General features: G+C 35.4%; 2 protein-coding genes across 4 annotated transcripts; both read left to right on the top strand.

The window, feature by feature from the left end:
* Positions 1-1,772: 1,772 nt before the first annotated feature.
* Positions 1,773-16,310, top strand: LOC104110539 (histone-lysine N-methyltransferase ASHR3). Of its 2 annotated transcripts, XM_009620060.4 has the most exons (11): positions 1,773-2,226; positions 3,823-3,969; positions 4,471-4,635; positions 5,072-5,098; positions 6,651-6,768; positions 6,877-6,973; positions 7,602-7,695; positions 7,819-7,897; positions 10,775-10,946; positions 11,835-11,915; positions 15,929-16,310. In XM_009620060.4, exons 1-11 carry the CDS (start codon positions 1,924-1,926, stop codon positions 16,095-16,097), a joined length of 1,452 nt encoding a protein of 483 aa, XP_009618355.1. In that variant the 5' UTR covers positions 1,773-1,923; the 3' UTR covers positions 16,098-16,310. The 2 variants fall into 2 exon arrangements, with proteins under 2 accessions (XP_009618355.1, XP_009618356.1); XM_009620061.4 differs by lacking the exon at positions 5,072-5,098.
* Positions 16,311-19,362: 3,052 nt separating this feature from the next.
* LOC104110540 (putative GDP-L-fucose synthase 2) lies at positions 19,363-22,563 on the top strand. 2 transcript variants are annotated; one of them, XM_018775713.3, is made up of 2 exons: positions 19,363-20,383; positions 22,401-22,563. In XM_018775713.3, exon 1 carries the CDS (start codon positions 19,437-19,439, stop codon positions 20,376-20,378), a length of 942 nt encoding a protein of 313 aa, XP_018631229.1. In that variant the 5' UTR covers positions 19,363-19,436; the 3' UTR covers positions 20,379-20,383; positions 22,401-22,563. The 2 variants fall into 2 exon arrangements, with proteins under 2 accessions (XP_018631229.1, XP_009618357.1); XM_009620062.4 differs by lacking the exon at positions 22,401-22,563 and adding an exon at positions 21,957-22,300.
* The last annotated feature ends 121 nt before the right edge of the window (positions 22,564-22,684 follow it).

Here is a 22,684-nt window from a genome sequence, read left to right as displayed (position 1 = left end):
TATAAATTAAAACTAAAATCTTAAAATTCCTTCAAGGAAAATTAATAGGATTAAAACGGTACACATAGAAGTGGAGCAATTTTGTAACAATCCAATCTCTTGTATAAGGGACGAAAATTGTAACTTCACTTCTCCACAAGAAACTTTCATATATCCAGATTTATAATTTCCCTTTACCTCCACTGTAAAAGTTCCAAATGCACTTGTTCTATTTTCCTTAGTGATGCCAAACTCGACATAATCATCCATTATTTTGACGGAAAAATTACCAAAAGTTCTTGTACTGACGTACGCTCTCCTTTCCGTTGATGATAAAGTCATAATATATTCAACTAAAAAATATGTCCGTGGTAGGAAATTGAAGCCTCCATATTTTTGTACTCGATTTCATCATTATAACGGTTTTCGACGACGAAATTTATAGTCAAGTCTTGAGCAGAAAGGGATGATTCAGGCCATAGTAAAATATTAATATTAGAAGCTGTAATTGCTTCAATTGAAAATTTGGGAAAAGATTTCTCAGAAGCGTCAATGAATCCCATCCAAATACCAAAACCCAACAAGGAAAAGATAGAGAGAATAGTAAATAGCACCATAAAAAGCTCAGGATCCCTATTCCATAGGCGTTGTATTGAACAAAGAGGGCATGGTATTTTTGGTGCCATCTTCATTCAAAGAACAAAATAAACTTAAAAGTTGATGATCAAGAATTCACGAGGGTATTCCTTAGGGTTAAAGAGAGTATATATACATATACATATATTGTATCTTTTTTTTTTGGGGGGGGGGGGGTGTGGGGTGTTTCACGCTTTTTTCTTGTTCAAGTTGATTAAGGAATTGCAGAATAACCCAATTATTAAGGGTGAAATTCAAAAATAGTCAAATTTATAAGTAGTAATTGAAAAATAGTCACAATTTTAAAAATAATCGAAATTTAGCCACTCATGTAAAGATAAATCTGAACGAAAATACTGTTCAATATCCGAAAAATATTCCAGTATAATATACTGGAGTTCGAATTTTTTACATGTGAACTTCCAGCATAATATACTGGTCCAGCATAATATGTCGGAAGTTCATACATATGTGCTCCAATATCCGGTATATTATGCTGGAACTTTTCGCGTTGCATTGAAATAGTGGCTATTTTTCAATAATTTTACAAACGCTGGCTATTTTTCAATTATCAGTCCGAAAACTAGCTAGCCAGTACTATTTTTACAATTATTAGTGCCTTAAATATTGGTCAAAATAGCATATGTTAGTCAGTTTTCAGACTGATAATGAAAAAATAGCCACCATTTGCAAAATTATTAAAAAATAGCCACTATTTTAAGCGGTAATAAAATCTGAACAAAAATATCATAGCTGAAACAATACTTTTTTGAAACGGATTTTTCATATTATGTTATAGTATATATTTTTTTATAACAATACTTTACTATATCAGCCCAAATATGCCGGAACAGTCCTAAATTTGGAACCTAACTACTGCGAAATCATTTGCTCTCCTCTTGGTTGATAACATTATTTTGACTACTAGTATTTAAATAGGGGATAAACAGTCAAATAAATTAGTTGAGACACGCACAATTTTTGAGTTACGAACATGTACTTAATTTGAAAAACTTAACTAAGAAATTTTAACTTGTATACCCAAACAATTACTTGACAAATTATATCTTTTAAATTATTCCTCTTCAATTAACTTCTTTTATTCCCCACAAAAATCTTGAATTTAACACTTTTACCCCTCACCAAATCTTATAAAAACATTTAGCTTTTCCCGCCCACTGAAATTTCCACCCAAATCCATTCCCCCTTCTTTCTCACACACACAGTCACACAGTGACACACACATAACTGATGCAAACAATTCTCTCCAAATACTACAAACCGAAACCCTCTTAATTATCAATCTTTATGGTTTTAAAAATGCCTGATTTTGGCAATCTTTTGGACCCAAATATTGAAATTTCAAGTGAATCAGATACCCAAATCCAGGCCCTTGTTGTTTCCGGACCAAATACCCAAATGGGGCTCTCTCTTTTGCATAAAGAAGATGAATTGAAACTTGAAAATAGGGGTTTGAGGCAGTGTGGTGGTGGATCAGTGGCGAAAAAGAGCTTGGATGATTTTGTTAAAGATTGGGTTCAGAGGAAAGTCAATGCTGGTGCTGATAAAAACAATTGTTTCTTGCCATTCCTTGTTCATGCTCCTAAGTTGGTAAATTTTCTTTTTATATTTTCCTCCTTTTTATGATTCTTGTTATTGAATTTAAAGTATGTCACTATAAAATGTAGTTATTTGGTTTCTACTATTACCATTGGGATTGGCATGAGATAGTACATTCTTCTTGTTATCTTGTATTTTTACTTATTAAAAAGATGTAGAAAAACAAAAACATTAGGTGATTTCTTATCATTTGTCTAAGCCTAGGTTGGCAGCGTTACCTAGTGGTCAATGAAATGAGTTAGAGCTACGAGGTCTCAGGTTCAACGATATTATTGATGAATTTAAAGTTTGTTAGCTGAAAATGGGATTGTCCATGATATATACATTCTTCTTATTATCTTGTATTTTGTCCTTATAAAAATGTAGAAAAACCAAAAAACTAGGTGATTTCTTCCAAGCTTAAGCCTTGGTGTACAGTGTTACCTGGTACCTGTGTTGGTGGGAGGTAGCAGGTATCCGGTGGAATAGTTGAGGTGTCTGCAAGCTGGCACGTCATAAAAAAAGCCCCTTATTTATGCTCCGGAATTGGCAAATTTCTTCTTCTATCTTCTTCCTAATGATACTTGTTATTGAATTTAATGTATGTCAGGAGAAAATGTAGTAATCATAAATTGCTAAAGCATGCTTATTCCTTGAAGTTAGGTTTGAAATAGGTAGAGCGTTTCACGTCGCTTAGAGAGAGGTTTAGTTTAGGACCAGGGCAATAAGGTGTGCAATGTCGCTACTCGTAAGCTCTATCTTGAAGGGGCAACAGTAATATGTAATGATTTCACTTAATCCTAGTTTGTTGCAATTCCTTCGTCCATATAATTGTGGTGTGTTTGTAGTTATTTAGTATCCCACTTTGTTGATGAAATGAGTTGTTTTCCCCATACATGGTTTTGAGTAATCCTCGCCTCATGTACTAGCTTCTTGATTTGAGTTAGGTCCAAGGTCTATTTTCTTAACATGGTATCATAGCCAAACCCATTCTAATTCTTAGTTACCCATTGTTGGCCTCCATGTTATGTTGTCCATGCTCCAGATGACAAAACCTGGGCATGCGGGAGGATGAACTGTTTATCTCCTTACATGGTGTTGAACAACGTCAAATCATGAGCTAGTTTTTGGGGTTGAGTTAGGCCCCAAACCCAATTTTGGTAATTATTCTTGAATTATAAATGTATGTATACTTTGATTTATTCTTCATTTGTGCATTTTTTATGGAAGCCCACACATTATTATTTTTCCGCTTAAAGCACCAAGAGAACTCTATTCTATTTTTGGTTTTTAGCATTTCATAACGCTAGAGTCAACCGTCATGACCTTATCTCAACATGGCTCGACTACACCTTGTCTCCATCAAAGTAACACAGGGAATTTGAGAATCTTTATCCCATTGGCGATCGAGAATTGCAAAATAATTAATCTTGTGCTCTTTAATGCATGATATTATTGCAATTAGTATGGTATACTATTGAATGAGTGGGATTGAGAAGTAATGGTATCCCTTTGACTCTTTTCTGTTAAAAGTTTTAGGAGTGCATACATTTGTTTAGATGTTATGTTTGATCAATTGTTTTCCAATGGTTCGTAATGTTTTGTCAGGTTGAGTGCTCTGTTTGCCAAAGATTAATTTTTCCCGGTGAGGAGCTAGGATGCTCTGTTCGAGATTGTATGGGAGTTTTCCACTTAAAATGTGCGAAAGAAAGACTTGGGTTATCTTCTCCCAAAACATTTAAGTGCCCTCAGCATGTAAGTTGGATTTTGTATACATCTTGGCTGAATGATCATAAAACACATTTCTTACTTAATATGTTTGATTTGAGATTTGATTAGTACAGCTTACTCTCACTCACTTTGATTTGTACAACTGTTTTAGCTTTGCACATTTTGTGTTTTAAGCCTTTCCAATTTCCTGCCTCACCTTTAATAACATGATGGGATCTTAGCTTCACCAATGTAGTATACCACTTCTATATGCTGCTTCAATTTGGGCAGTAGAACTGAAGCTCTAATTGTAAAGTTTGGGGGGGGGATCCCTCTATGGAACTTTTAATTCTGAGCTAAGTTATGATCTATCTGGTAGAGGAACGGAAAAGATTAATATTGTTTCTCTTACTTATACATTTTACCATCTACAAGACTCCATTGCCATGTAGGAAAAGGCTGCACAAGATTAGATTAGTTAAATACCATGCCGTTGTCCTGAGATGACCAGTATAACTAGTGTCTATATAATATTTTTGTGAATAGGTATGTTATGTTTGTAGTAAAAAGATACATCTCTGGCGGTGCATCAGATGTCCACTGGCATCACACGATAAGTGTGCAGCATTTCCGGAGCACGTGGTTCATTTAAATGATCAGCCAGGGCGAGTTATTTGTTGGAAGCATCCTGCCGATTGGCATTTGGAGAAGGTCAATCTCTTCTTTTGTTCATCAGCACAGTTTTATTTTTGGATATGTTCTCCAAGAGGCAATAATGAAGTGATCTTAATTCGTAATGCAAAATACACATCTGAGGAACCACTCTCTAAGACATTTTGCTGTATATGTTTGTTCTTTTTGAGCCTGCAATGTTTGACAAAGTTTGCTATGTTTTGCATTATTCTTGGGATCCATTATCCCCCATTGAGCAATAACAAAACATAGATGATTCCACGTTCTTTTCTAGTTAAGTTATTGTGATGTTATCCATGATTTGATTTCTCTGTGATGCTATTAGTATTTGAAGAAAACTATGAACAAGAAGCAAAATAATTCAATATATAGTAGTTTCTGCCGCTGGATCTTTATTTTTGATTGATTAGGCTGGATGACTTGACAGGACTGATGTATCTTGTTTGATAAGCAGCATGAAGCCCCAATGATTAATTTTGAGGTTAGACATTTATTAAACCATGTTTTTTGCTTGTGATTATTAGATGTAAAGCCTTTCATTCATTGACAAAAAAGCCCTTAACTAATAGTATGTAACCATGAAAATGTGGCTTAACCCCAGTCGTTTACCAAGTTAACCCAATTATCTATACAACAGGGAGTTTCTCTTTATACTAAAAAGGAAATATTAAATAAAGAGATGGTTTTATACTTCTTAGATCTGTCTAATATCCCAGAACACTTTATTATCTATTTCATACCAAATAAGTCAAAGGAAAAAAATATACACACACATTTACACAACCGTTGTTCTCCAAGTTGTTTTTCTTTTTCCGGCTAACAGTCTTCTATAGCCCCGACTCGGCACTACTTCCTCCATTTTCCATTGCAACATTTAATGAAATATTGAACATCAAAAGTACAATGGTCCATACATGTCATCGGACCAATCGTTCTTCATACTCTTTAAACAAACAACACCATCTCACAGCGATTTTCCTTATCTTCCTTAAGTTATCCCTGTTAAGGTGGCATCCGATAGTTACTTTTGTCAGTGCAGTGATATATCAGATATTCTTCCATATCTCACTATTCTCCCATTATCCAGATAATTTTTATAGAGTATCAATTTAATATAGCCTCTATATTCTGTAAAACGCCTGTTTCTTCCACTTGACTTTACATCCACCAACTCATTTGCTATTATAGTTGCATCAAGTATTTGCTTTTATCCATAAATAAATTATGAAATGTGAAGGTAAGCTTATCCATTACCTATTTTACTCTTTATGAGCACTTGCATTATTAAATTATCTGCCAAACCAGTAGGCCTAAGTCCTATGTCCTTCAGCACCACTCTTCTTTTAGGTAAACACAATAAATGAAGAGTTATAACTCCTCCTTGATGGAGCCCACATGGTAGAAATACTTTAGGCAATCCATCACATCATAACTCATACTCTCTTAGTAGTGAATCAAACAATGTCAAAGCGTGAATCCATATGGTCTCTGCTATTTTGACGGACTCTTCCAAAATGCTGATGGGTGCTTGTCGAATCCTCCAAAAGTAGTGCATTTTTGGAGGATCATACACGGGTGCGGCAGCATTTTTGGAGAGTTCGAGCAACATAGGGTCTCTGTGCCTTGCCCCCTATGCAATGCATCGTTTTACAGCACCTCCATCTAACTCCAGTCCACCCCTTTATTTGTTGATATATAATTGGTAATAAAATCATACTATTTCCTCTTTCCCATTAGTTCACTACCATATTTGACTTTCTTGATATAGCTATATCATTCAATGTTTGAAGCAAAAACTATGAACTTTTGTAGGCATTAGTTCAGTTAGTTCTTTTAGATACTCAGAGAATATAGAGTTCTCTAATTATTGACAGATAGATTGTCACTTTCTTATTTATTTCTCATAAATGTTAAAGATCTCACAGTTTTAAGAACCCTGGGATTTAGTTGCTTTGAGAAGATTCTGAATAGCGTTTTCTTTTCTTCAGTTTGGAATCCTTGTCAGATTTACTTATTTTAACCTTAAATTACAGGAGATATTCAATCGTTTGCCTTTACCATATGTGGATGAGGAGTTCAAGATTGACATAAATTGGAAAGACATGATTGAAAACAGATTTGAACCACCTCCATACGTGCATATCAAGAGAAGTATCCTTTGAATAATGTGTACCTCATTAAGAAAAAGTAGTACTATTCACCAAGTTAGTTTGTCAGCGGGTAAAGTAATACTATGCAGCCGAACCTTAACTGAATTAGATGTCTACCTCATTAAGAAAAAACGTGATGGCGTTAATGCTGATATTGGGTGCACAAACTGCAGATCTACAGAATGCTCGGACAATTGTGTTTGCAGGTAATGCCATTCGTTGCATGGTTTTCTAATCTTTTCTTGCCAGACTGGATTTTTCTCTTATTATATGTCAAAATGCAAGTATTGGTGCTATGATTCCTGATGTGAATCCTAGGGAGTCTGAAGATTTATTTTCTGATGCAACTTAGAGAAAGTTAAGCCTATTATTGTTTGTGCATAAGTATCTCAGTTGCAGGATAAGGTCCTGTATCGGAAAGAGTTCTAATGATGAAATATTTAACCCCGAAATAATGTTTTTTTTCTGAATCTTATGTTCTGGATATTAACATTTTTGCATTCTGGGTGTAATATCTTTTGCGTTTGCAACGTTAATAGGCAAGTCAAGCTAATTTATTCAACAGTTGAAGGAAGTAATTCTTCAGTTTACCCCTGCATTTTCTACATTGTGGTCCGTTCTTTATATACAGTCTTTCCTTGTCCAGCATGTTGGATCCATTTAGTGGGAATGGGGTTCCAGTAGCCGCAAAGTAGGTTTGTCTAAAAACGTTTGCCAATCTGAATGAAGTATATTAGTCTTCCATTTGAAGATCAATAACTATTTTGTCAACATAAATCGTTATGCTATATATGTACAAGGAGCTTTCTTGATAGTTAAACTGTGACTTAATAGGGTTCAATGCATAAGTTGTTCGAAGGCATGCCGTTGCTCTGATATGTGCTCAAACAGACCATTTCGGAGAGAGAAAAGGATAAAAGTTGTCAAGGTGACGCATGTTTTGACACTCAAGTTTCTTTATAATCCAGCTTATGGTTTCGATTATCATGTCTGCTGAAAGTGGTAGAATTTCTTCATGCATTACTTTGGCTGATTCTTTTCTATGTTACAGACTGAACTTTGTGGTTGGGGGGTAGTAGCAGCTGAATCCATAAAGAAAGGTGACTTCATAATCGAGTACATCGGTGAAGGTGATTATTTTACAAGTGAAGCTGTCAACTCTTAAATTCTTTTCTTAGCTACATTTCATGTATTCACATGTCACTATTTATGTAACTGAATTTTGTGATTATAACATCATTCAACCATTTACACTTAACCCCTAACCATAAAATGTTATGTTCTACAACAACTATGCCTCAATCTAAAGCAAGTTGGGATTGATCACATGAAACCTCATTCATCATGTCACTTTGTTTGAGCTCATCTCGGACTAAAATAAAAATAAAAATAGAAGTACTAAAAGTGATCTACATGTTTTTTGAGAAGGTAATATATTTGTATATTTTACAAATATATACGTAAAAATCTCTAACATATAAATCTCCGACAGGACTAAAAGACTCTAAAAAACATAGAACCTAAAGTACACGTAAAAAGATGACCAAAATATAATCCCAACTAATTGATATAGCATATATTGATTGTTTTGTTCTATTCTACTTTATTTTTCGCTAGGTTTGCATGGATTCCAAGAGATTGTAAATCCTTTGATACTACTTCCTTTCATGTGATTTTAGGTGTACCTTGTTCTCTTTTAGCACCTTTACTTGCTATAGTTTTACACATATGGATTAATGCATTTGGAAATCAACGCAGGACATGCCCAAATCTCAAGCGACCTCTTTATCCTCAACATAGGCTAGTTGCTCCTTTCAAGTGTGCTTTTTAAATCTTGTCCTAATTTTGTATGAACAGTCATCCATTTTAGTGCCTCCACCCGCAAGGCACTTATTCTTGTGCATATGTGAATTTTAGCGGCGGAATATTCACTTCCATATAATATTGTTGGTCTTATAACTTTTTAGTAGAGCTGCCTTTCACTTAGGTAGGTATCCTTCTATCATATAACACTTCTCTATTTCAACCATCCTATTTTGAGTTTCTGTGTAATATCTTCATCTATCATACCATTTTCCTGGAGCATAAAGTCTAGATGTTTGAATTGTTTGTATTTACGTGCAGCAATCCTCTCTAATCTCACCTCAACTTCACTTTTCTTTTGCTGAAAAACCTTGCAGTACATATATCCGGTTCTACTTCCCTTATATAAGTTCTTGATCTCTACAGTGCTTTTCCATAGTTCAACCTTTTGGTTGATGCCATCGCTTGTTTCGACCATTAGCATGATATTGTGACCAAATAGCATACATCATTGATACTTCATCCCATATAGTGTTAATTTGCTCGTTCATAACTAGGATAAACTAGTACGGGATCAATGTCGATCCTTAGCTCTTGTGTATCTCTTACTACTGTTCTCACAATAGTGAGAATTCCTTTATGCATATCCTTTATGGTAATATATATATATAATATGATTTCCTTTCTTCTCCAGTACCCACCAAATGGCCATTCTTGGTACTCTATCTTATACTTTCTCTAAGTCAATAAACACCATATATAGTTCTTTCTTCTCTCACGAATAATTTTCATCAATCTTCTTAGCTAGAATATAGACTCTGTTGTAGATCCATCAGGCATAAATCTAAACTGCTTCTCTGTTACTCATGTAATATCTCTTAAGTCTAAGCTCTATGACTCTTCCCGAAGTTTCATCTTATGTCTCATAAATGTCACGATAGTTTGTACAACTTTGAATATCTCTTTTGCTTTATATATAGGAATCGGGGTACTCTTTCTCCACTCGCCAGACATCCTACCACTTTTCAGTGTAACATTGAAGAATTTGGTAATCCATCCTACTCCAGCCTCCCAAAACACTTCCACACCTCTATAGGGATACCATATGCACCACAGCCTTTCCTTATCCTCATATTTTTCATGGCATTCTTTACTTCTGTCAGCCTGATTCTCTAAGTGTAGCTAAAGTATCTATCGTACACAAATGTATGGAGATTTATAAAGTTATTCTCGTGGTTTGAGTTGAACAATTCATCAAAATAGCCTCTTCATCTCTCCTTGTCTGATTATATGTTGTCAACACCTATTGAGAACATAAAATGTTTTGTATAAAATTATGAGTATTAAAAGATAAATTTAAGATGAAATGGTTCGTGTGATCCTAACAACCGTAGGTGATGTCAAAACCCCCAGCATTTTCTTTTTGGGAAACCTACTTTTGTTTCAAATGTTTATTAGGATCTGATCTTCAGGGCATAACTGAAATTATTACGAGGTACACTTTTGACTAAAGCATTGGGATTCTTAGATGGTTTTCAGCATCTCAGTGTTATGTTGAAAAGAGGGTATACAATTTTGGATTGCTCACACTCAAATCGAAACTCATATACTCCATAGCATTTGACAAACCAAATTTTGGAGCAGAAGTCCACCTCCTCCTGCCAACGTTTGAGTTTACTCCAAATATCAAGAGCCTATACCAAATATTTGTATGCATTCAACATACTCCAACCACTATAGATGTCTAGATGCTCTTCGAAGAGAATCATATTGTGCTTTAGGATTCCCTACTTTTTTATACATCTCGTATGCCGGGAATTCTCAATTATAATAATTAAATTTACCTTTATACATAAAATAAATAGAATATACCATATAAAAGGTATTAAATGTAAATCCCTTTCTGGAATCCTGAGGGTCTATTTGACATTTTAAAATCCATTCGTTTTCTTACTATTGTGTCATCCATCATTCCTTGTGCTGCTCAGAGGCTCCTTTACCAGAAATGTACGATGCAAAGAGGAGGACTTTCTGCTAGTTAATTTTGAATACAGAAATGTCAAACTCTTTTGCATGTAAATTTCCTTTTGTGACCCATTTATGTGCATTCTTTATGTATTTCATCAAATGTTGAAACATTTTGTTTTTGTTTTTAGCAAGCATGTTATGCTTCTAAATTGGTTAGTCTATTTTTTTTTTTTCAGTTATTGATGATGCATTGTGCGAGAAAAGGCTGTGGGATATGAAATATAAAGGAGTGAAAAATTTCTACATGTGTGAATTACGGAAAGATTTCACAATTGATGCAACATTCAAGGGAAACTTGTCTCGCTTTCTCAACCATAGCTGTGATCCTAATTGCAAACTGGAAAAATGGTTAGTTAACTTCTTCTAATAGCATATCCCTTTTTCAGTTATTTTTATTATTCTTTGAGATCTGATGCTAGTGATCTTTGGCATGAGTTAACATACTCCAGTGACATCTTCCTGGATCAGACTAGAGCTGTGAATTTTGAAACGAAACATCAACGTGAATTTTGCAAAGGATATAATCAAATACTAACATTCCAGACTTCCACTTTTTTTTTTTGAAGTTAGATGAACGTAGCCCTTAAACCACGCTAAAGAATAGGTGCATGGATGTCATTTGTGATGTCATGCTTTCAAAGTAATATAGGCTCTTCTAATTTTTGTCCGGTTTTACGATTTATTCCTTTATAATTGAATGCTAGAGAAAATTATCGAAGTTATTCATTCTACACTGTTACGCTTACTTCCAACTAGAGGAGAAGTTCATATTAGACCAGCCGAAATCCCAGGAATAACAGTCATTCAATTTATGAGCATGTTGCCAATCTAGGTTCTTACGACACATCGAATGCTGAACTATGGCATTTTTCAGATGACATGATGGCTTCCTTCTACAGGCATCTGAGCTCTGTTGGTTAGTGAAGATTGTTTGAGATGCCCTCATCTGTTAGTGTTTAATTTCTACCAAGTCGTCTTGCCATATCTAACATCCAATCTTGTTTAGGAATTGGTTAATGAATAGACATATGGATAAAATGGCATGGATTTTATTTTTCCTATATAGTAATTCCCACATATATATACTTTTCCCCCTTCTTTTGATAGTCACATATTTATCATTTCTTAGGTTGCAAGTGTTACAGTCCGACATATTTGATTCTTCCTTTATGCTCATTGTGTGCCTTGATCAACAATTCAACATTATAACGGTTTTACTTTTATTGCCTATTAAAGGCAGGTTGAAGGTGAGACTCGAGTTGGTGTCTTTGCTGCTCAATCCATTGAAGTAGGAGAACCTCTGACCTATGATTACAGGTATGCTTCTTTTTGTTTGTGGTAAAGCTATTTTTAGGTTCTTGTATTCTTTTTTTTGGATGAAGTAATTAATTTCATTGCTGGCATCAAGAAGATGCATAATAGTTACAAAAGAGTTATAGCAAAAAGGAATAATGTCAGCTCCAATACAGATGTTCAGGCTAATACTAAGGAGCTAACAAAATTCAAATAACTATCAGGGGAATCTATGGGGGATAAATAAACCCAAGTGAATAAAAACATAATACAATTAGCTTTGAGAGATTGGAAAGTAGTTGTTGATAGTCCGTCAAAACATCGACTATTCCTTTCCTTCCAGATACTCCAAAAGATAGCAGCAGGAACCATCTTTCAGACTTTCTTGATAGTGCTGTCAACTTTCCAAAAGCTCCATCTCTCAAAAGCCTCCCTGATGTTATGTGGCATGCCCCATCTGAGTCCAAAAAGAGAAATAAACATATTCCAGAGATCTGCTGCAACTGGGCAGTGTAGGAATAGATGGTTATGTGATTCTGCCTCCCTCTGGCACATGTAACATCTATTGACAATCTGAAAATTTCTTCTGACTAAGTTGTCCTGTGTTAGACATGATCCATGGAGAGCAGTCCAGTTGAAACACGCAACTTTAGGTGGCAGTTTAACTTTCCATATTAGCTTCCAAAGCCAGTGGTCGGTGATTGCATTTTGAGCTTCTGATAACTTGTAGGCTGCTTTCACGGAGTACCTTCCTGCATGTGCATTCCCCCATCTGAACTGGTCTGGTACTAGGTTGTTACTGGAGTAGCCATTCAGTGTGGCTAGTAGTCTGACTAGCTCTTCAAATTTTCAATCTTGCAAGTTCCTTTTGCATAGTATGTTCCAGGTGTCGCCCTCCCTACACTGCAAGATTGTTGAATCTGGATCTCTGGCTATCTGAAATATTGCAGGGTAATCATTCATCAAAGCAGTGCTTCCTAACCACTTGTCCTTCCAAAACTTGATATGTTGACCATTCCTTACTACAAAGTGTTTGTTCACTGAGAATTCTTCCCATAGCTTACAAACAGTGGCGGTGCTACAGTAGTGGGTGCGGGTTCGGGCGAACTCAGTGACTTTTTCCGGAACCCAGTATTTGTATTGAAATATTTACTAAATCTATATAAATATATACTGCCGAACCCAGTAACAAAAGTGGTTTTGGTTCAACGGTAAGGGTTGTGGGTTCGCTGGGAAAGATGGGGGTTCGATTCCCGCTGAAAGCAATGTTTTATTTTAAAATTTAGAACCCACACACTTAAATCCCTAACTCCGCCTCTGCTTACAAATGTTCTTCTAGACTCCAATTCCATGGGGTGCTCTTGATAATTTAGTGCACTAATGATTCAGGACTCCATGTTTGGCGTTGACAACTTCCTTCCAAAGACATTGCTCCTCCTGTGTGTACCTCCATAGCCATTTCATTAACAAGCATTTGTTATGAAGGACTAAGTTTTTTATGCCTAATCCGCCTTGGTGCTTTGGTAATTGAACCTTAGACCACTTGACCAGATGAAATTTGTGATCCTTGTTGTTCCCTTCCCCACAGAAACTTCTTTCTGATCTTGTCAAGTTGTTTCAGGACCCTACTACTCATCGGATATAGTGACATATAGTAAGTGGGGATGCTATCAAGGACACTATTGATCAGGGTCAATCTTCCACCCATTGATATATACTGCAACTGCCATGATGCTAGCCTTTTTTCAAACTTTTCAGTTACCCCATTCCATATAGCTTCTGATTTAAATTTGGCCCCTAGTGGAAGCCCCATATAGGTAGTTGGGTAAGTCCCTATGCTACATCCCAGTATTCCTGCCAATTCCTCCAGGTTATGCTCCTCATTTACGGGGTAAATCACACTCTTGAGCATGTTGATATGCAGACCTGAAAGAGCTTCAAAAATAAGTAGAGTTAGGTTCAAATAGAGCACCTGATTTCTGTCTGCCCCACAGAAAATCAGAGTGCCATCTGCATAGAGCAAATGTGAGATGTTTACTACATTGCTTCTCCCCACATCAAAGCCACTAATCCACTGCATCTGCTTAGCTTTATCCAGTATTCTACTTAATCCTTCCATTGCTAGGATGAATAAGAATGGAGACAAGGGGTCTCCCTGCCTCAAGCCCCTTTGTGGAGAGAAGAAACCAACTGGACTTCTATTGATCAAGATAGAGTATTTCACAACGGACATGTTAAATTTAATCCATTTTATCCACCTTTCTCCAAATCCCATCTGCCTAAGAATGGAGATGAGATAAGACCGATTAAGTTGGTCAAAAGCTTTCTCTATGTCCAGTTTGCATAAGATGCTTGTTCCCCCTTGCTTCAGTTGCCAGTCAAGAACCTCATTTGCTATCAGTTTTTTTTTTTTATGAAGTAAGGTGTTTCATTAAAAAAAACGTCAAGAAGATGCATAGTTACATAGTTACAGGAGGCCTAGTTACAAAGGCAAAAACAAAAAGGAGAAGCTAGGCCCTGTACAAAGTGTCAATCTAGGACAAGAGTACTAAGAAAGTTCAAAAATGACCAGTACTAAGTATAGGGGACAGTTTTGTCCAGCAAAAAAGTTCAAGTAGGCATTTTGACTTGAGAGAGTGATTTGCTATCAGTGAAGCATCTGTAATCTGCCTTCCCTTAATGAATGCATTCTGTTGATTTGAGACCAATTTTTCCACAACTTTCTTCAATCTTTCTCCCAATACCTTAGCTATGATCTTTTATACACTGCCAATGAGGCTAATTGGTCTGTAATCTCTAAGCTCCAGTGCTCCAATTTTCTTGGGGATCAATGCAATGAAGGAAGCATTGCATGATCTAACCATCCGACATTGCTGATGGTAATGACTCATAGCTGCAAGGAACTTCTGGTAGAAGGCCATTGTATATCCATTAGGTCCAGGTGCTTTGTCTGGAGCACTTGACTGTATAGCTACTAACACCTCGTATTCAGCGAAGGGAGCTTCCAGATCGCTCCTCTCTTTATCTGTGATGGATGCTATACCTTCAAAATTGGCAGAAGGTCTCCAACTTTCTTGCTCAGTGTATAGCTTTTCATAGAATTTCAGTGTTTCCTTCTTTATCACCTCTTTGTCCTCTATGATTTCATCATCAACCAAAAGTTTGTCTATGTGGTTCTTTCTTCTTTGTGAATTGGCCATCTTTTGAAAGTATTTCGTGTTCATGTCTCCTTCTCTTAACCACAGGCACCTGGATTTCTGCCTCCATGATATCTCTTCTGATTTGGCTATCTGTTGTATTTCAATTCTCAGACTCAATATTTGGGTGGATTCGGATAAAGTCAGCTGCCTTCTTTCTGCCGCCTGCTCCAATGCCATGAGTTCATCTAGTGCCTTGGTTTTTCTGGTTTCTATCTTCCCAAACTCTTCCTTGTTCCAAGTAGTGATGTCCTTCTTCAAGTTTTTCAGCTTTTGTAGGAGAATGAAGTCTGCACTACCTGTGAAAGTGTAACTTTGCCGCCAGTTTTTCAGCTTGTCTAGGAATCCTTCTTCTTGTAGCCACATGTTCTCAAATTTAAAATAGGAAGGAGTTGCATCCCAGTCTCCTTGTATTCTTCTTGTCTATCTTATGTTTGGCGATACCTCCAAGTTATCTTTTAACCTTTTGTCGTTATACATAATAATATATGTTGATTTGATTGGTATGAGCCAAATGGCAATGAAGAAATCTCCTGTTTATCCAAGACTATTTGGCCATATCATTTTCTGTGATATGTGGCGTGTTTGTAAGTTTCATAGAGGAAGCTTCCGGTTATGTCATATGTGATTTTGTTTGATATATCGTTTTATTTCACCAAAGTTGTGGTAGTATTTTCTTGTAGTCCTAACGTACAACATGAGGCAGACAATGTTATGTTCATGTTTCCAAGTAGTATATAGTATTAATTTTAAGAATTACAACATGTGCATTAGCTCAATCTGCAACATACATTCTGCTTTTCAATCCGAATAAGAGGTCCGATTTGTTCTTGTACGCAGATTTGTGCAGTTTGGACCAGAAGTGAAGTGCAATTGTGGAGCTTCGAATTGTCAAGGCTATTTGGGTAGCAAAAAGAAAATTGTGACGACGCTGGACATCCGTTGGGGTACGAAACGCAAGAGAACATCTACGTCTTGCCTAACGATCATTAAATTGAATACATGTTAGCCTATTCTTTTATTTGATCATTTGTTTTTGTATATTGCTATTTCCACTAAATGCAATAATCGAAAAGTTAGCCACTGGGGAAAAAGGGAAAAAAGGAACAATGATTTTTTTGTTGTATGAAGCTGTTACATTTGGCCACAGATACATTGATTTATACTGTCATGTGCCCATTTTGAACATAGTTATATGAGCATTGATTCTCATTCTTCTGAATTGTGATAGAATCCTCATTGTAAAAGATGTATATCTTTTCATTTCATTGCCTTATTTCAATATAGCATAAGTATAACGTTGAAGAAGGGAAGCCTTGGAGGAATGGTAAAGTTGTCTTCGTGTGACTTATAAGTTACATGTTCGAGTAGTAGAAGCAGCTAGTAATACTTGCATTAGGGTAGACTGTCTATATCACACTCCTTGGGGTGCGGTTCTTCCCCGAACCCTGCGTGAATGAGGGATACTTTGTGCACTGGGCTGCCCAAACATATGGTTGAAGTTTCAGCTTATCTTAAATGGTTGAAGTTGAAAATATTTATGGGAGTCATGAGCAGGAAAACTATGATTTGAATAACATGTGTTAGTTTATTGTGGGAGATTCGAGACTATTCCATTTTAGGTTGTATAATGGTCTACATCTTACATATAGAAGGGATTATTTGGTTTACATCATAGTTATAGTGAATTAAATAATCACTATAACTATGCTGTAAACCAAATAACATAGAAGAGATGGAATCTGCCATTTTTCTACAGAGATTCCATCTCTTCTTGCATGATTTTCATCCACTGGTTCTTTTCTGTATGGGACTGGAGGGGGAGATTGATGGGGTCCATCTCATTGAAAAGACAAATTAACAGGGATGTGCCTAAGGAAAATATTTGGCTGAAAATTTCTTTGGTTTGGTAGTCAACTTTGTTGAATTTCTTTGGTTTGGTAACCAACTTTGTTGAATTGTCAACATTGAAGAAAAAGAAGGAAACGTGTGTAAATTGTCAAATATAGTAGGTTTTAGAGAGCGAGGCTTCGGCTATAAAAAAAGAGCTTCAGCTCTCATTTCTATACACCAACAAAAAGAGAAAGAAAGAGTGAGGTTTCATAGATAGGGTATAAGAAAATAGTCTGTGAGAAAAATAGAGAGTGATATTGTAGTGAGGTGAGAATATCAAAAGAGGGTTATTTCTTTTGAGTGTTGTAACGGTATTTGGAGTATTTTATTCGGACCTATAAAGTGTAAAATTCATTGCTATAGTGATATCAGTTGCTCGTCTCGATCATTTAAAAGTTAAGTGCATGTAATTCATTAGTATTGATTGATAACTTATAATTAATAATGAGTAACCTAATTTAGCAGGTCAAATTACATTTATGGGGTGAAATTTTTTTACCTGTCAATATATATAACTTAAACTCAATAACAATCCGAGGTTATCTCAAAAGAGGTTATCGTCCCGTCAAATATAAATATTATAAGAGGTTGTAATTGAATTGGCATTCAAAACTAGAAGAGCGAGCTATCGATTAATGGAAATTAAATAAATGGCAATATTTATATTTAATCCTTTCAATCCAAATTAGGAGAATATATTCCACATACATCTGATTCCTTTTTTCTTAGCATATTCCATTGCATACTAGTAGCCATTATTTTTTGGAAATTAACAATTGCATAAGTGACTCATATTGCCAAATAATATGTGTAAAAGAAAGCAAATATAACAATGTTGGAATTTTTTTTTACCTGTCAATATTTGTTTTTCAATTGAATATATTCTGAACATTCATTTGAAATTAGTGTCTCTACATTGGCTTTATCACTGTATTTATAGTATCCAATCGCAATTTTAAATATGCTTTACATATCATGGCTAAAATGTATCATGAATTTATGAAAAGAGTGTTAAAAATATTCATAATTTAGATACTCTTTTTCTGATACTGAAAATTTAAATGGACTCGATATTTTTACTAAAGCCAACGTATGCAAAATATTTGTCTTTCATAGACCTATTTATTTTTTAATGATGATTGAATTATGTACTCTCACGTAAATTGATAATTGCTAAAGTAAAATTATTTGATTCGGATTGTGAAAAAGTGTTTAACTCTTTTTTTTCCAAAGTATATGATATGATAGTTTCCACAATCTTAAATGTTACACTTACTTACCCAATTAGTATACATTCAATTATTTGGAAGATACATTTAATCAATTAAATATGAATAATTAGCTTAATCCAACTAAATTGGATTAGGCGTACCACAATTTCAAGTATATTAAAGGCGAAATATTATCTGTACATGACCCACTTAAAACGCAAAAAATGGAAATATTTTGGATAATTTAATACCTTTCTTTAGATAATACAGTCATACATCTCTATAACAACATCCATATATAATACCACTTCACTATAAAAGACAAGTTTTTTCGGAATCAAATTTCATATTCTGTTATAATATACGTTTTCTATAGCAGCAATTCGCTATAATATCCAAAAATATCTGGAACAAACGAGGTTGTTATAGAGAAGTTTGACCGTAGAATACACTTTTCATGTCCTATCTTTTGTAGTAAGGTCAAATGTTTCACTCATCAAAATTTTAGTAAATAAAAATTAAATTAATCTTAAAATTTTACTACATAATTATAAAAAAAGCATCTTTTTATTGCCCAATTGCTTTTCATTGAATGAATCGATATATTTTCTTGGTTTATTTCCTAAATAATGCTCTATTATTTCTTACAAGTTGTTACTAGGAGGTCACGAGTTCAAGATGTGGAAATATCATCTTACAGAAATACAGGGTAAGACTGCGTACGATAGACTCTTGTGGTTCGATCTTTCCCCGAATTCCACGTATAACGGGAGCTTAATGCACCGGGCTACCCTTTTTACTTATTATTTAAAACTTTAGTTCCTCAAAAAAATTATTCCCAATTCTAGAAATTTATGATTCAGTTCAGCTTGATAACTCGATAAGTTGTATTGACGGAACAAAATTACTCTTTCAAATGTGGGATGAATGAGATCTCTCCGCTCTGATTTCGAACTCGATTTGAAGTTTTGATTTGACAATGAAAAGATTCTTAATATAAAGCAATTCCTCCTTAATAAATCGTATGCATTGCAAAGTCAAATTAGCCGAACCAATAATTTTGAATATCACATGATTATAAAAGAAACTAAACAAACTTGGTATCTTAATTTTATTTTCTTATTTATCTAATTATTTCTTATTTTTATAATATTTTTTTGCATTATTTAGCTCCTTCCTCTCGAGCTTAGTCCATTTCATTTCACACACACACACACACCGAAATCTGAGTCCACACACAAAAAATGCCGATAGACGCATCCGCCAAGATCTTCGTCGCCGGCCACCGCGGACTCGTCGGATCCGCCGTAGTCCGAAAACTCCACCAATTAGGCTACACAAATCTCCTCCTCCGCACACATTCCGATCTCGACCTCACAAACCAATCCGCCGTCGAATCCTTCTTCGCCGCCGAGAAACCTCAATACGTCATCCTCGCCGCCGCTAAAGTCGGTGGCATACACGCAAACAACACATATCCAGCAGATTTCATCACTGTAAATCTCCAAATCCAAACAAACGTCATCGTTTCGTCATTCAATCACAAAGTCCAAAAGCTTCTGTTCCTCGGTTCCTCATGTATTTACCCTAAATTTGCACCTCAGCCAATTCCCGAAAATGCCCTTTTAACTGCTCCTTTAGAACCTACAAACGAATGGTACGCTATTGCAAAAATTGCCGGTATCAAAATGTGTCAGGCTTATAGGCTACAACATAATTTTGATGCTATTTCAGCAATGCCGACAAATTTATACGGTACAAATGACAATTTTCACCCTGAGAATTCACACGTTTTACCTGCATTATTACGTAGGTTTCATGAAGCAAAAATTAACAACCTAGATAAGGTTGTTGTGTGGGGGACAGGTTCACCCTTGAGGGAATTTTTACACGTGGATGATTTAGCTGATGCAGTGATATTTTTGTTAGAAAATTACAGTGATTTAGAACATGTGAATGTTGGGAGTGGGAGTGAAGTTACTATAAAGGAATTAGCTGAGTTAGTTAAGGAAGTTGTGGGGTTTAAAGGTGAATTGATTTGGGATTCGACTAAGCCGGATGGGACACCAAGGAAGCTTATGGATACTTCAAAGCTTGTTGGATTGGGATGGACACCCAAGATTTCGCTTCGGGATGGTCTTGTTGATACCTATAAATGGTATTTGGAGAATTATGGCAAGCAGTAGTTCAGGTGATTGTTGAATGTTTCCCTGTGTTATTTTTTTAACTGCAAGATATGAGATTGTTATTCTTGTTTGTTACATTGCTCAAAGATTATTATGATAAGCTTATGGAAGCTTAGTTGAATTATTGATTATCTTTTGTATTGGTTTGATTACTATGTATGTTAATTATTTTTTCCGCAGCTCTATTTATATTGAATGTGCTGCTCTCAATAATCCATGTCGAATATTGGAATAGTTCATTATGAAATGTCTAAAAGCACGGAGCAATTTGTATTGAATTCTACTTCTGGTTGGTGATAAACTAGTTGAGAATGTAAATAACTATTTTACACACTAAGAGTTTCTTTTAACCATTTGTGGGAAATCCATCTTGGTGTAAAGATATTAGTTTTTTGTTTGGTATTGAAATTTATCTTTTGCATCTACAAACAGATGTTCATTTATTTAGAAAGAGTGTACGTACTTCCTTTTGTTAGACTTTGTAAGTTGTGGAATTCAACATGTAGTTGGCGCACATGTGCATTATAGAGAGAAAATGTCCTCTTCCAAACATTCTGTATCACTCTAGTACTGAAAGAAAGTGATAAAGGGCGACCACACAGATTTATTTGGCATGACACAGGAAGCTTCCACTTCCAGTAATTTAGCTCTTGGAATGTGGGGGTGCAAGAAATACTTGTAAATTGACCGTAGGGGTATCTGCTCGAGTCTAACATCATAAGTGAGGTCATACTATTAGTTCCTATTCCGATACCAACCTTTCCTATGAGAGCTGATATCTGCAATATTAGCTCAAAACTTTGTACCCTATTCATCACTTCATCTGTACCTTAAAAGCAACTATAAACTAAATATCATGTACTTATAGTATCGTTGTCATATAGCGTTAGGTAGTTGTGCCAGGTAGGCAAATTCTGCTTAGGTTAGATCAGAACATACATTGCGTGTCACTTTCAGCATATTGGTTGCGGGGTCTAGACTTTTTATTTTTGGTATTAATCTGCCAAAGGTTCCTATGAGCCGGTCTGCAGTGAGCTTATATGCGCAGACCGCAGTTCAATACCGAAACCAATTCTGAAACTCATATTTAAATGCTGCTTTGAATTTTAATGTTATCAAGGACATACAGTATTGCGTTCACGAGAAAATTTTTCCTGCAGAAAGATCATAACTGTTAAGACACCTTGATCCATTTATGAACATCTCTATATTTCTGTTCTGATCTTTCAAATGGACGTGTTCCAGGTATATCTGCTGGTCCCACAAAGTTTAGAGTAGGTTGTAGTTTTAAAACACAAAATTATATGGTGTTTTTTCAACTAAAATTGCTCTCTTCAATGTTTAGACTTTTGCTTGTCTTGAGGAATATATCAATATAAAGAAGGCCAAAATGTAACAATTTGAATTTGCGATATGCAAATTATTCATTCAAGTTCTAGACGCTTTCCTATAATATATAAAACTCAAAATACAAGAAGCATAAAAATGCTCTGAAATCTTCACTAAAAGATGGATATTGACAAAATGGGAGAAAGGCGAGGAATTTTATTTTTTCATATATACATATGTGTGTAACAGGGATTAAATGTGCTTTCCAATCATTATGTGTCACTCTGGTGCTGAAAGAAAACGAAAAAGGCAACCATGAAGAATTCTTTACATGACACCGGAAGCTTCCAGAAATTTGGCTTGGATATGGGGTACAAGCAATGGTTGTTGATGATCTTTCCTATGAACTAGCTCATACTTGCTAATAATTGTCAAACTTTTATAGCCTGTCACTTGTAACTTAGCAGCAACTCTAATTTGAATGTCACGTGACTTATTACAAAATCATTCTCATAAATTATTGACTAATTGTGCAAGAATACATACTGCACTAATGTTAATTCAGAATAGAGAACTGCATACCATTTTCAGTAGATTGTATGCTGGGCCTAGACTTCCTACGTTGGCATTCCTACTAGTATATCACGTGACTAATCTACAGTGAGCTTATCTGCTTGTATATATATGCTGCAGTTAGCCCCTGAATGAATTCTGAATATGCATGTTGATGCTGTTTCTGAATCTTAATGTTACTAAGAAGAAAAACATGAAATATTGCATTCTAGTTGGATGATCACTGGTTCCAAGGACCTGCAGATTGCGCGGTCACCGGCCCAAAGTGACCAGCATATTTCTTGAGTGCGTAATGACACAGATGGTGGACTGTGATTCTTTTACACCCTAGCTCCCCTCCCCTATGTTGAGTGAGATTAGTGAACTGAATTGCTGAAGCCTGTTGAGTTCATATGGTTATTTAT

Source organism: Nicotiana tomentosiformis, chromosome 11 (genome assembly GCF_000390325.3).
Source record: "Nicotiana tomentosiformis chromosome 11, ASM39032v3, whole genome shotgun sequence".
Classification (NCBI taxonomy): Eukaryota; Viridiplantae; Streptophyta; class Magnoliopsida; order Solanales; family Solanaceae; genus Nicotiana; species Nicotiana tomentosiformis.
The sequence above is the reverse complement of the archived record's forward strand: the minus strand, read 5'-3'. Positions and strand labels throughout refer to the sequence as shown.

Coding starts and splice junctions, on each gene's coding strand:
- LOC104110539 (XM_009620060.4), top strand. CDS start 1,924: ATGGTTTTAAAAATGCCTGATTTTGGCAATCTTTTGGACCCAAATATT. Junction 5,099..6,650: donor CCCCAATGATTAATTTTGAG/GTTAGACATTTA, acceptor CTTAAATTACAG/GAGATATTCAATCGTTTGCC. Junction 7,898..10,774: donor AATCGAGTACATCGGTGAAG/GTGATTATTTTA, acceptor TTTTTTTTTCAG/TTATTGATGATGCATTGTGC.
- LOC104110540 (XM_018775713.3), top strand. CDS start 19,437: ATGCCGATAGACGCATCCGCCAAGATCTTCGTCGCCGGCCACCGCGGA.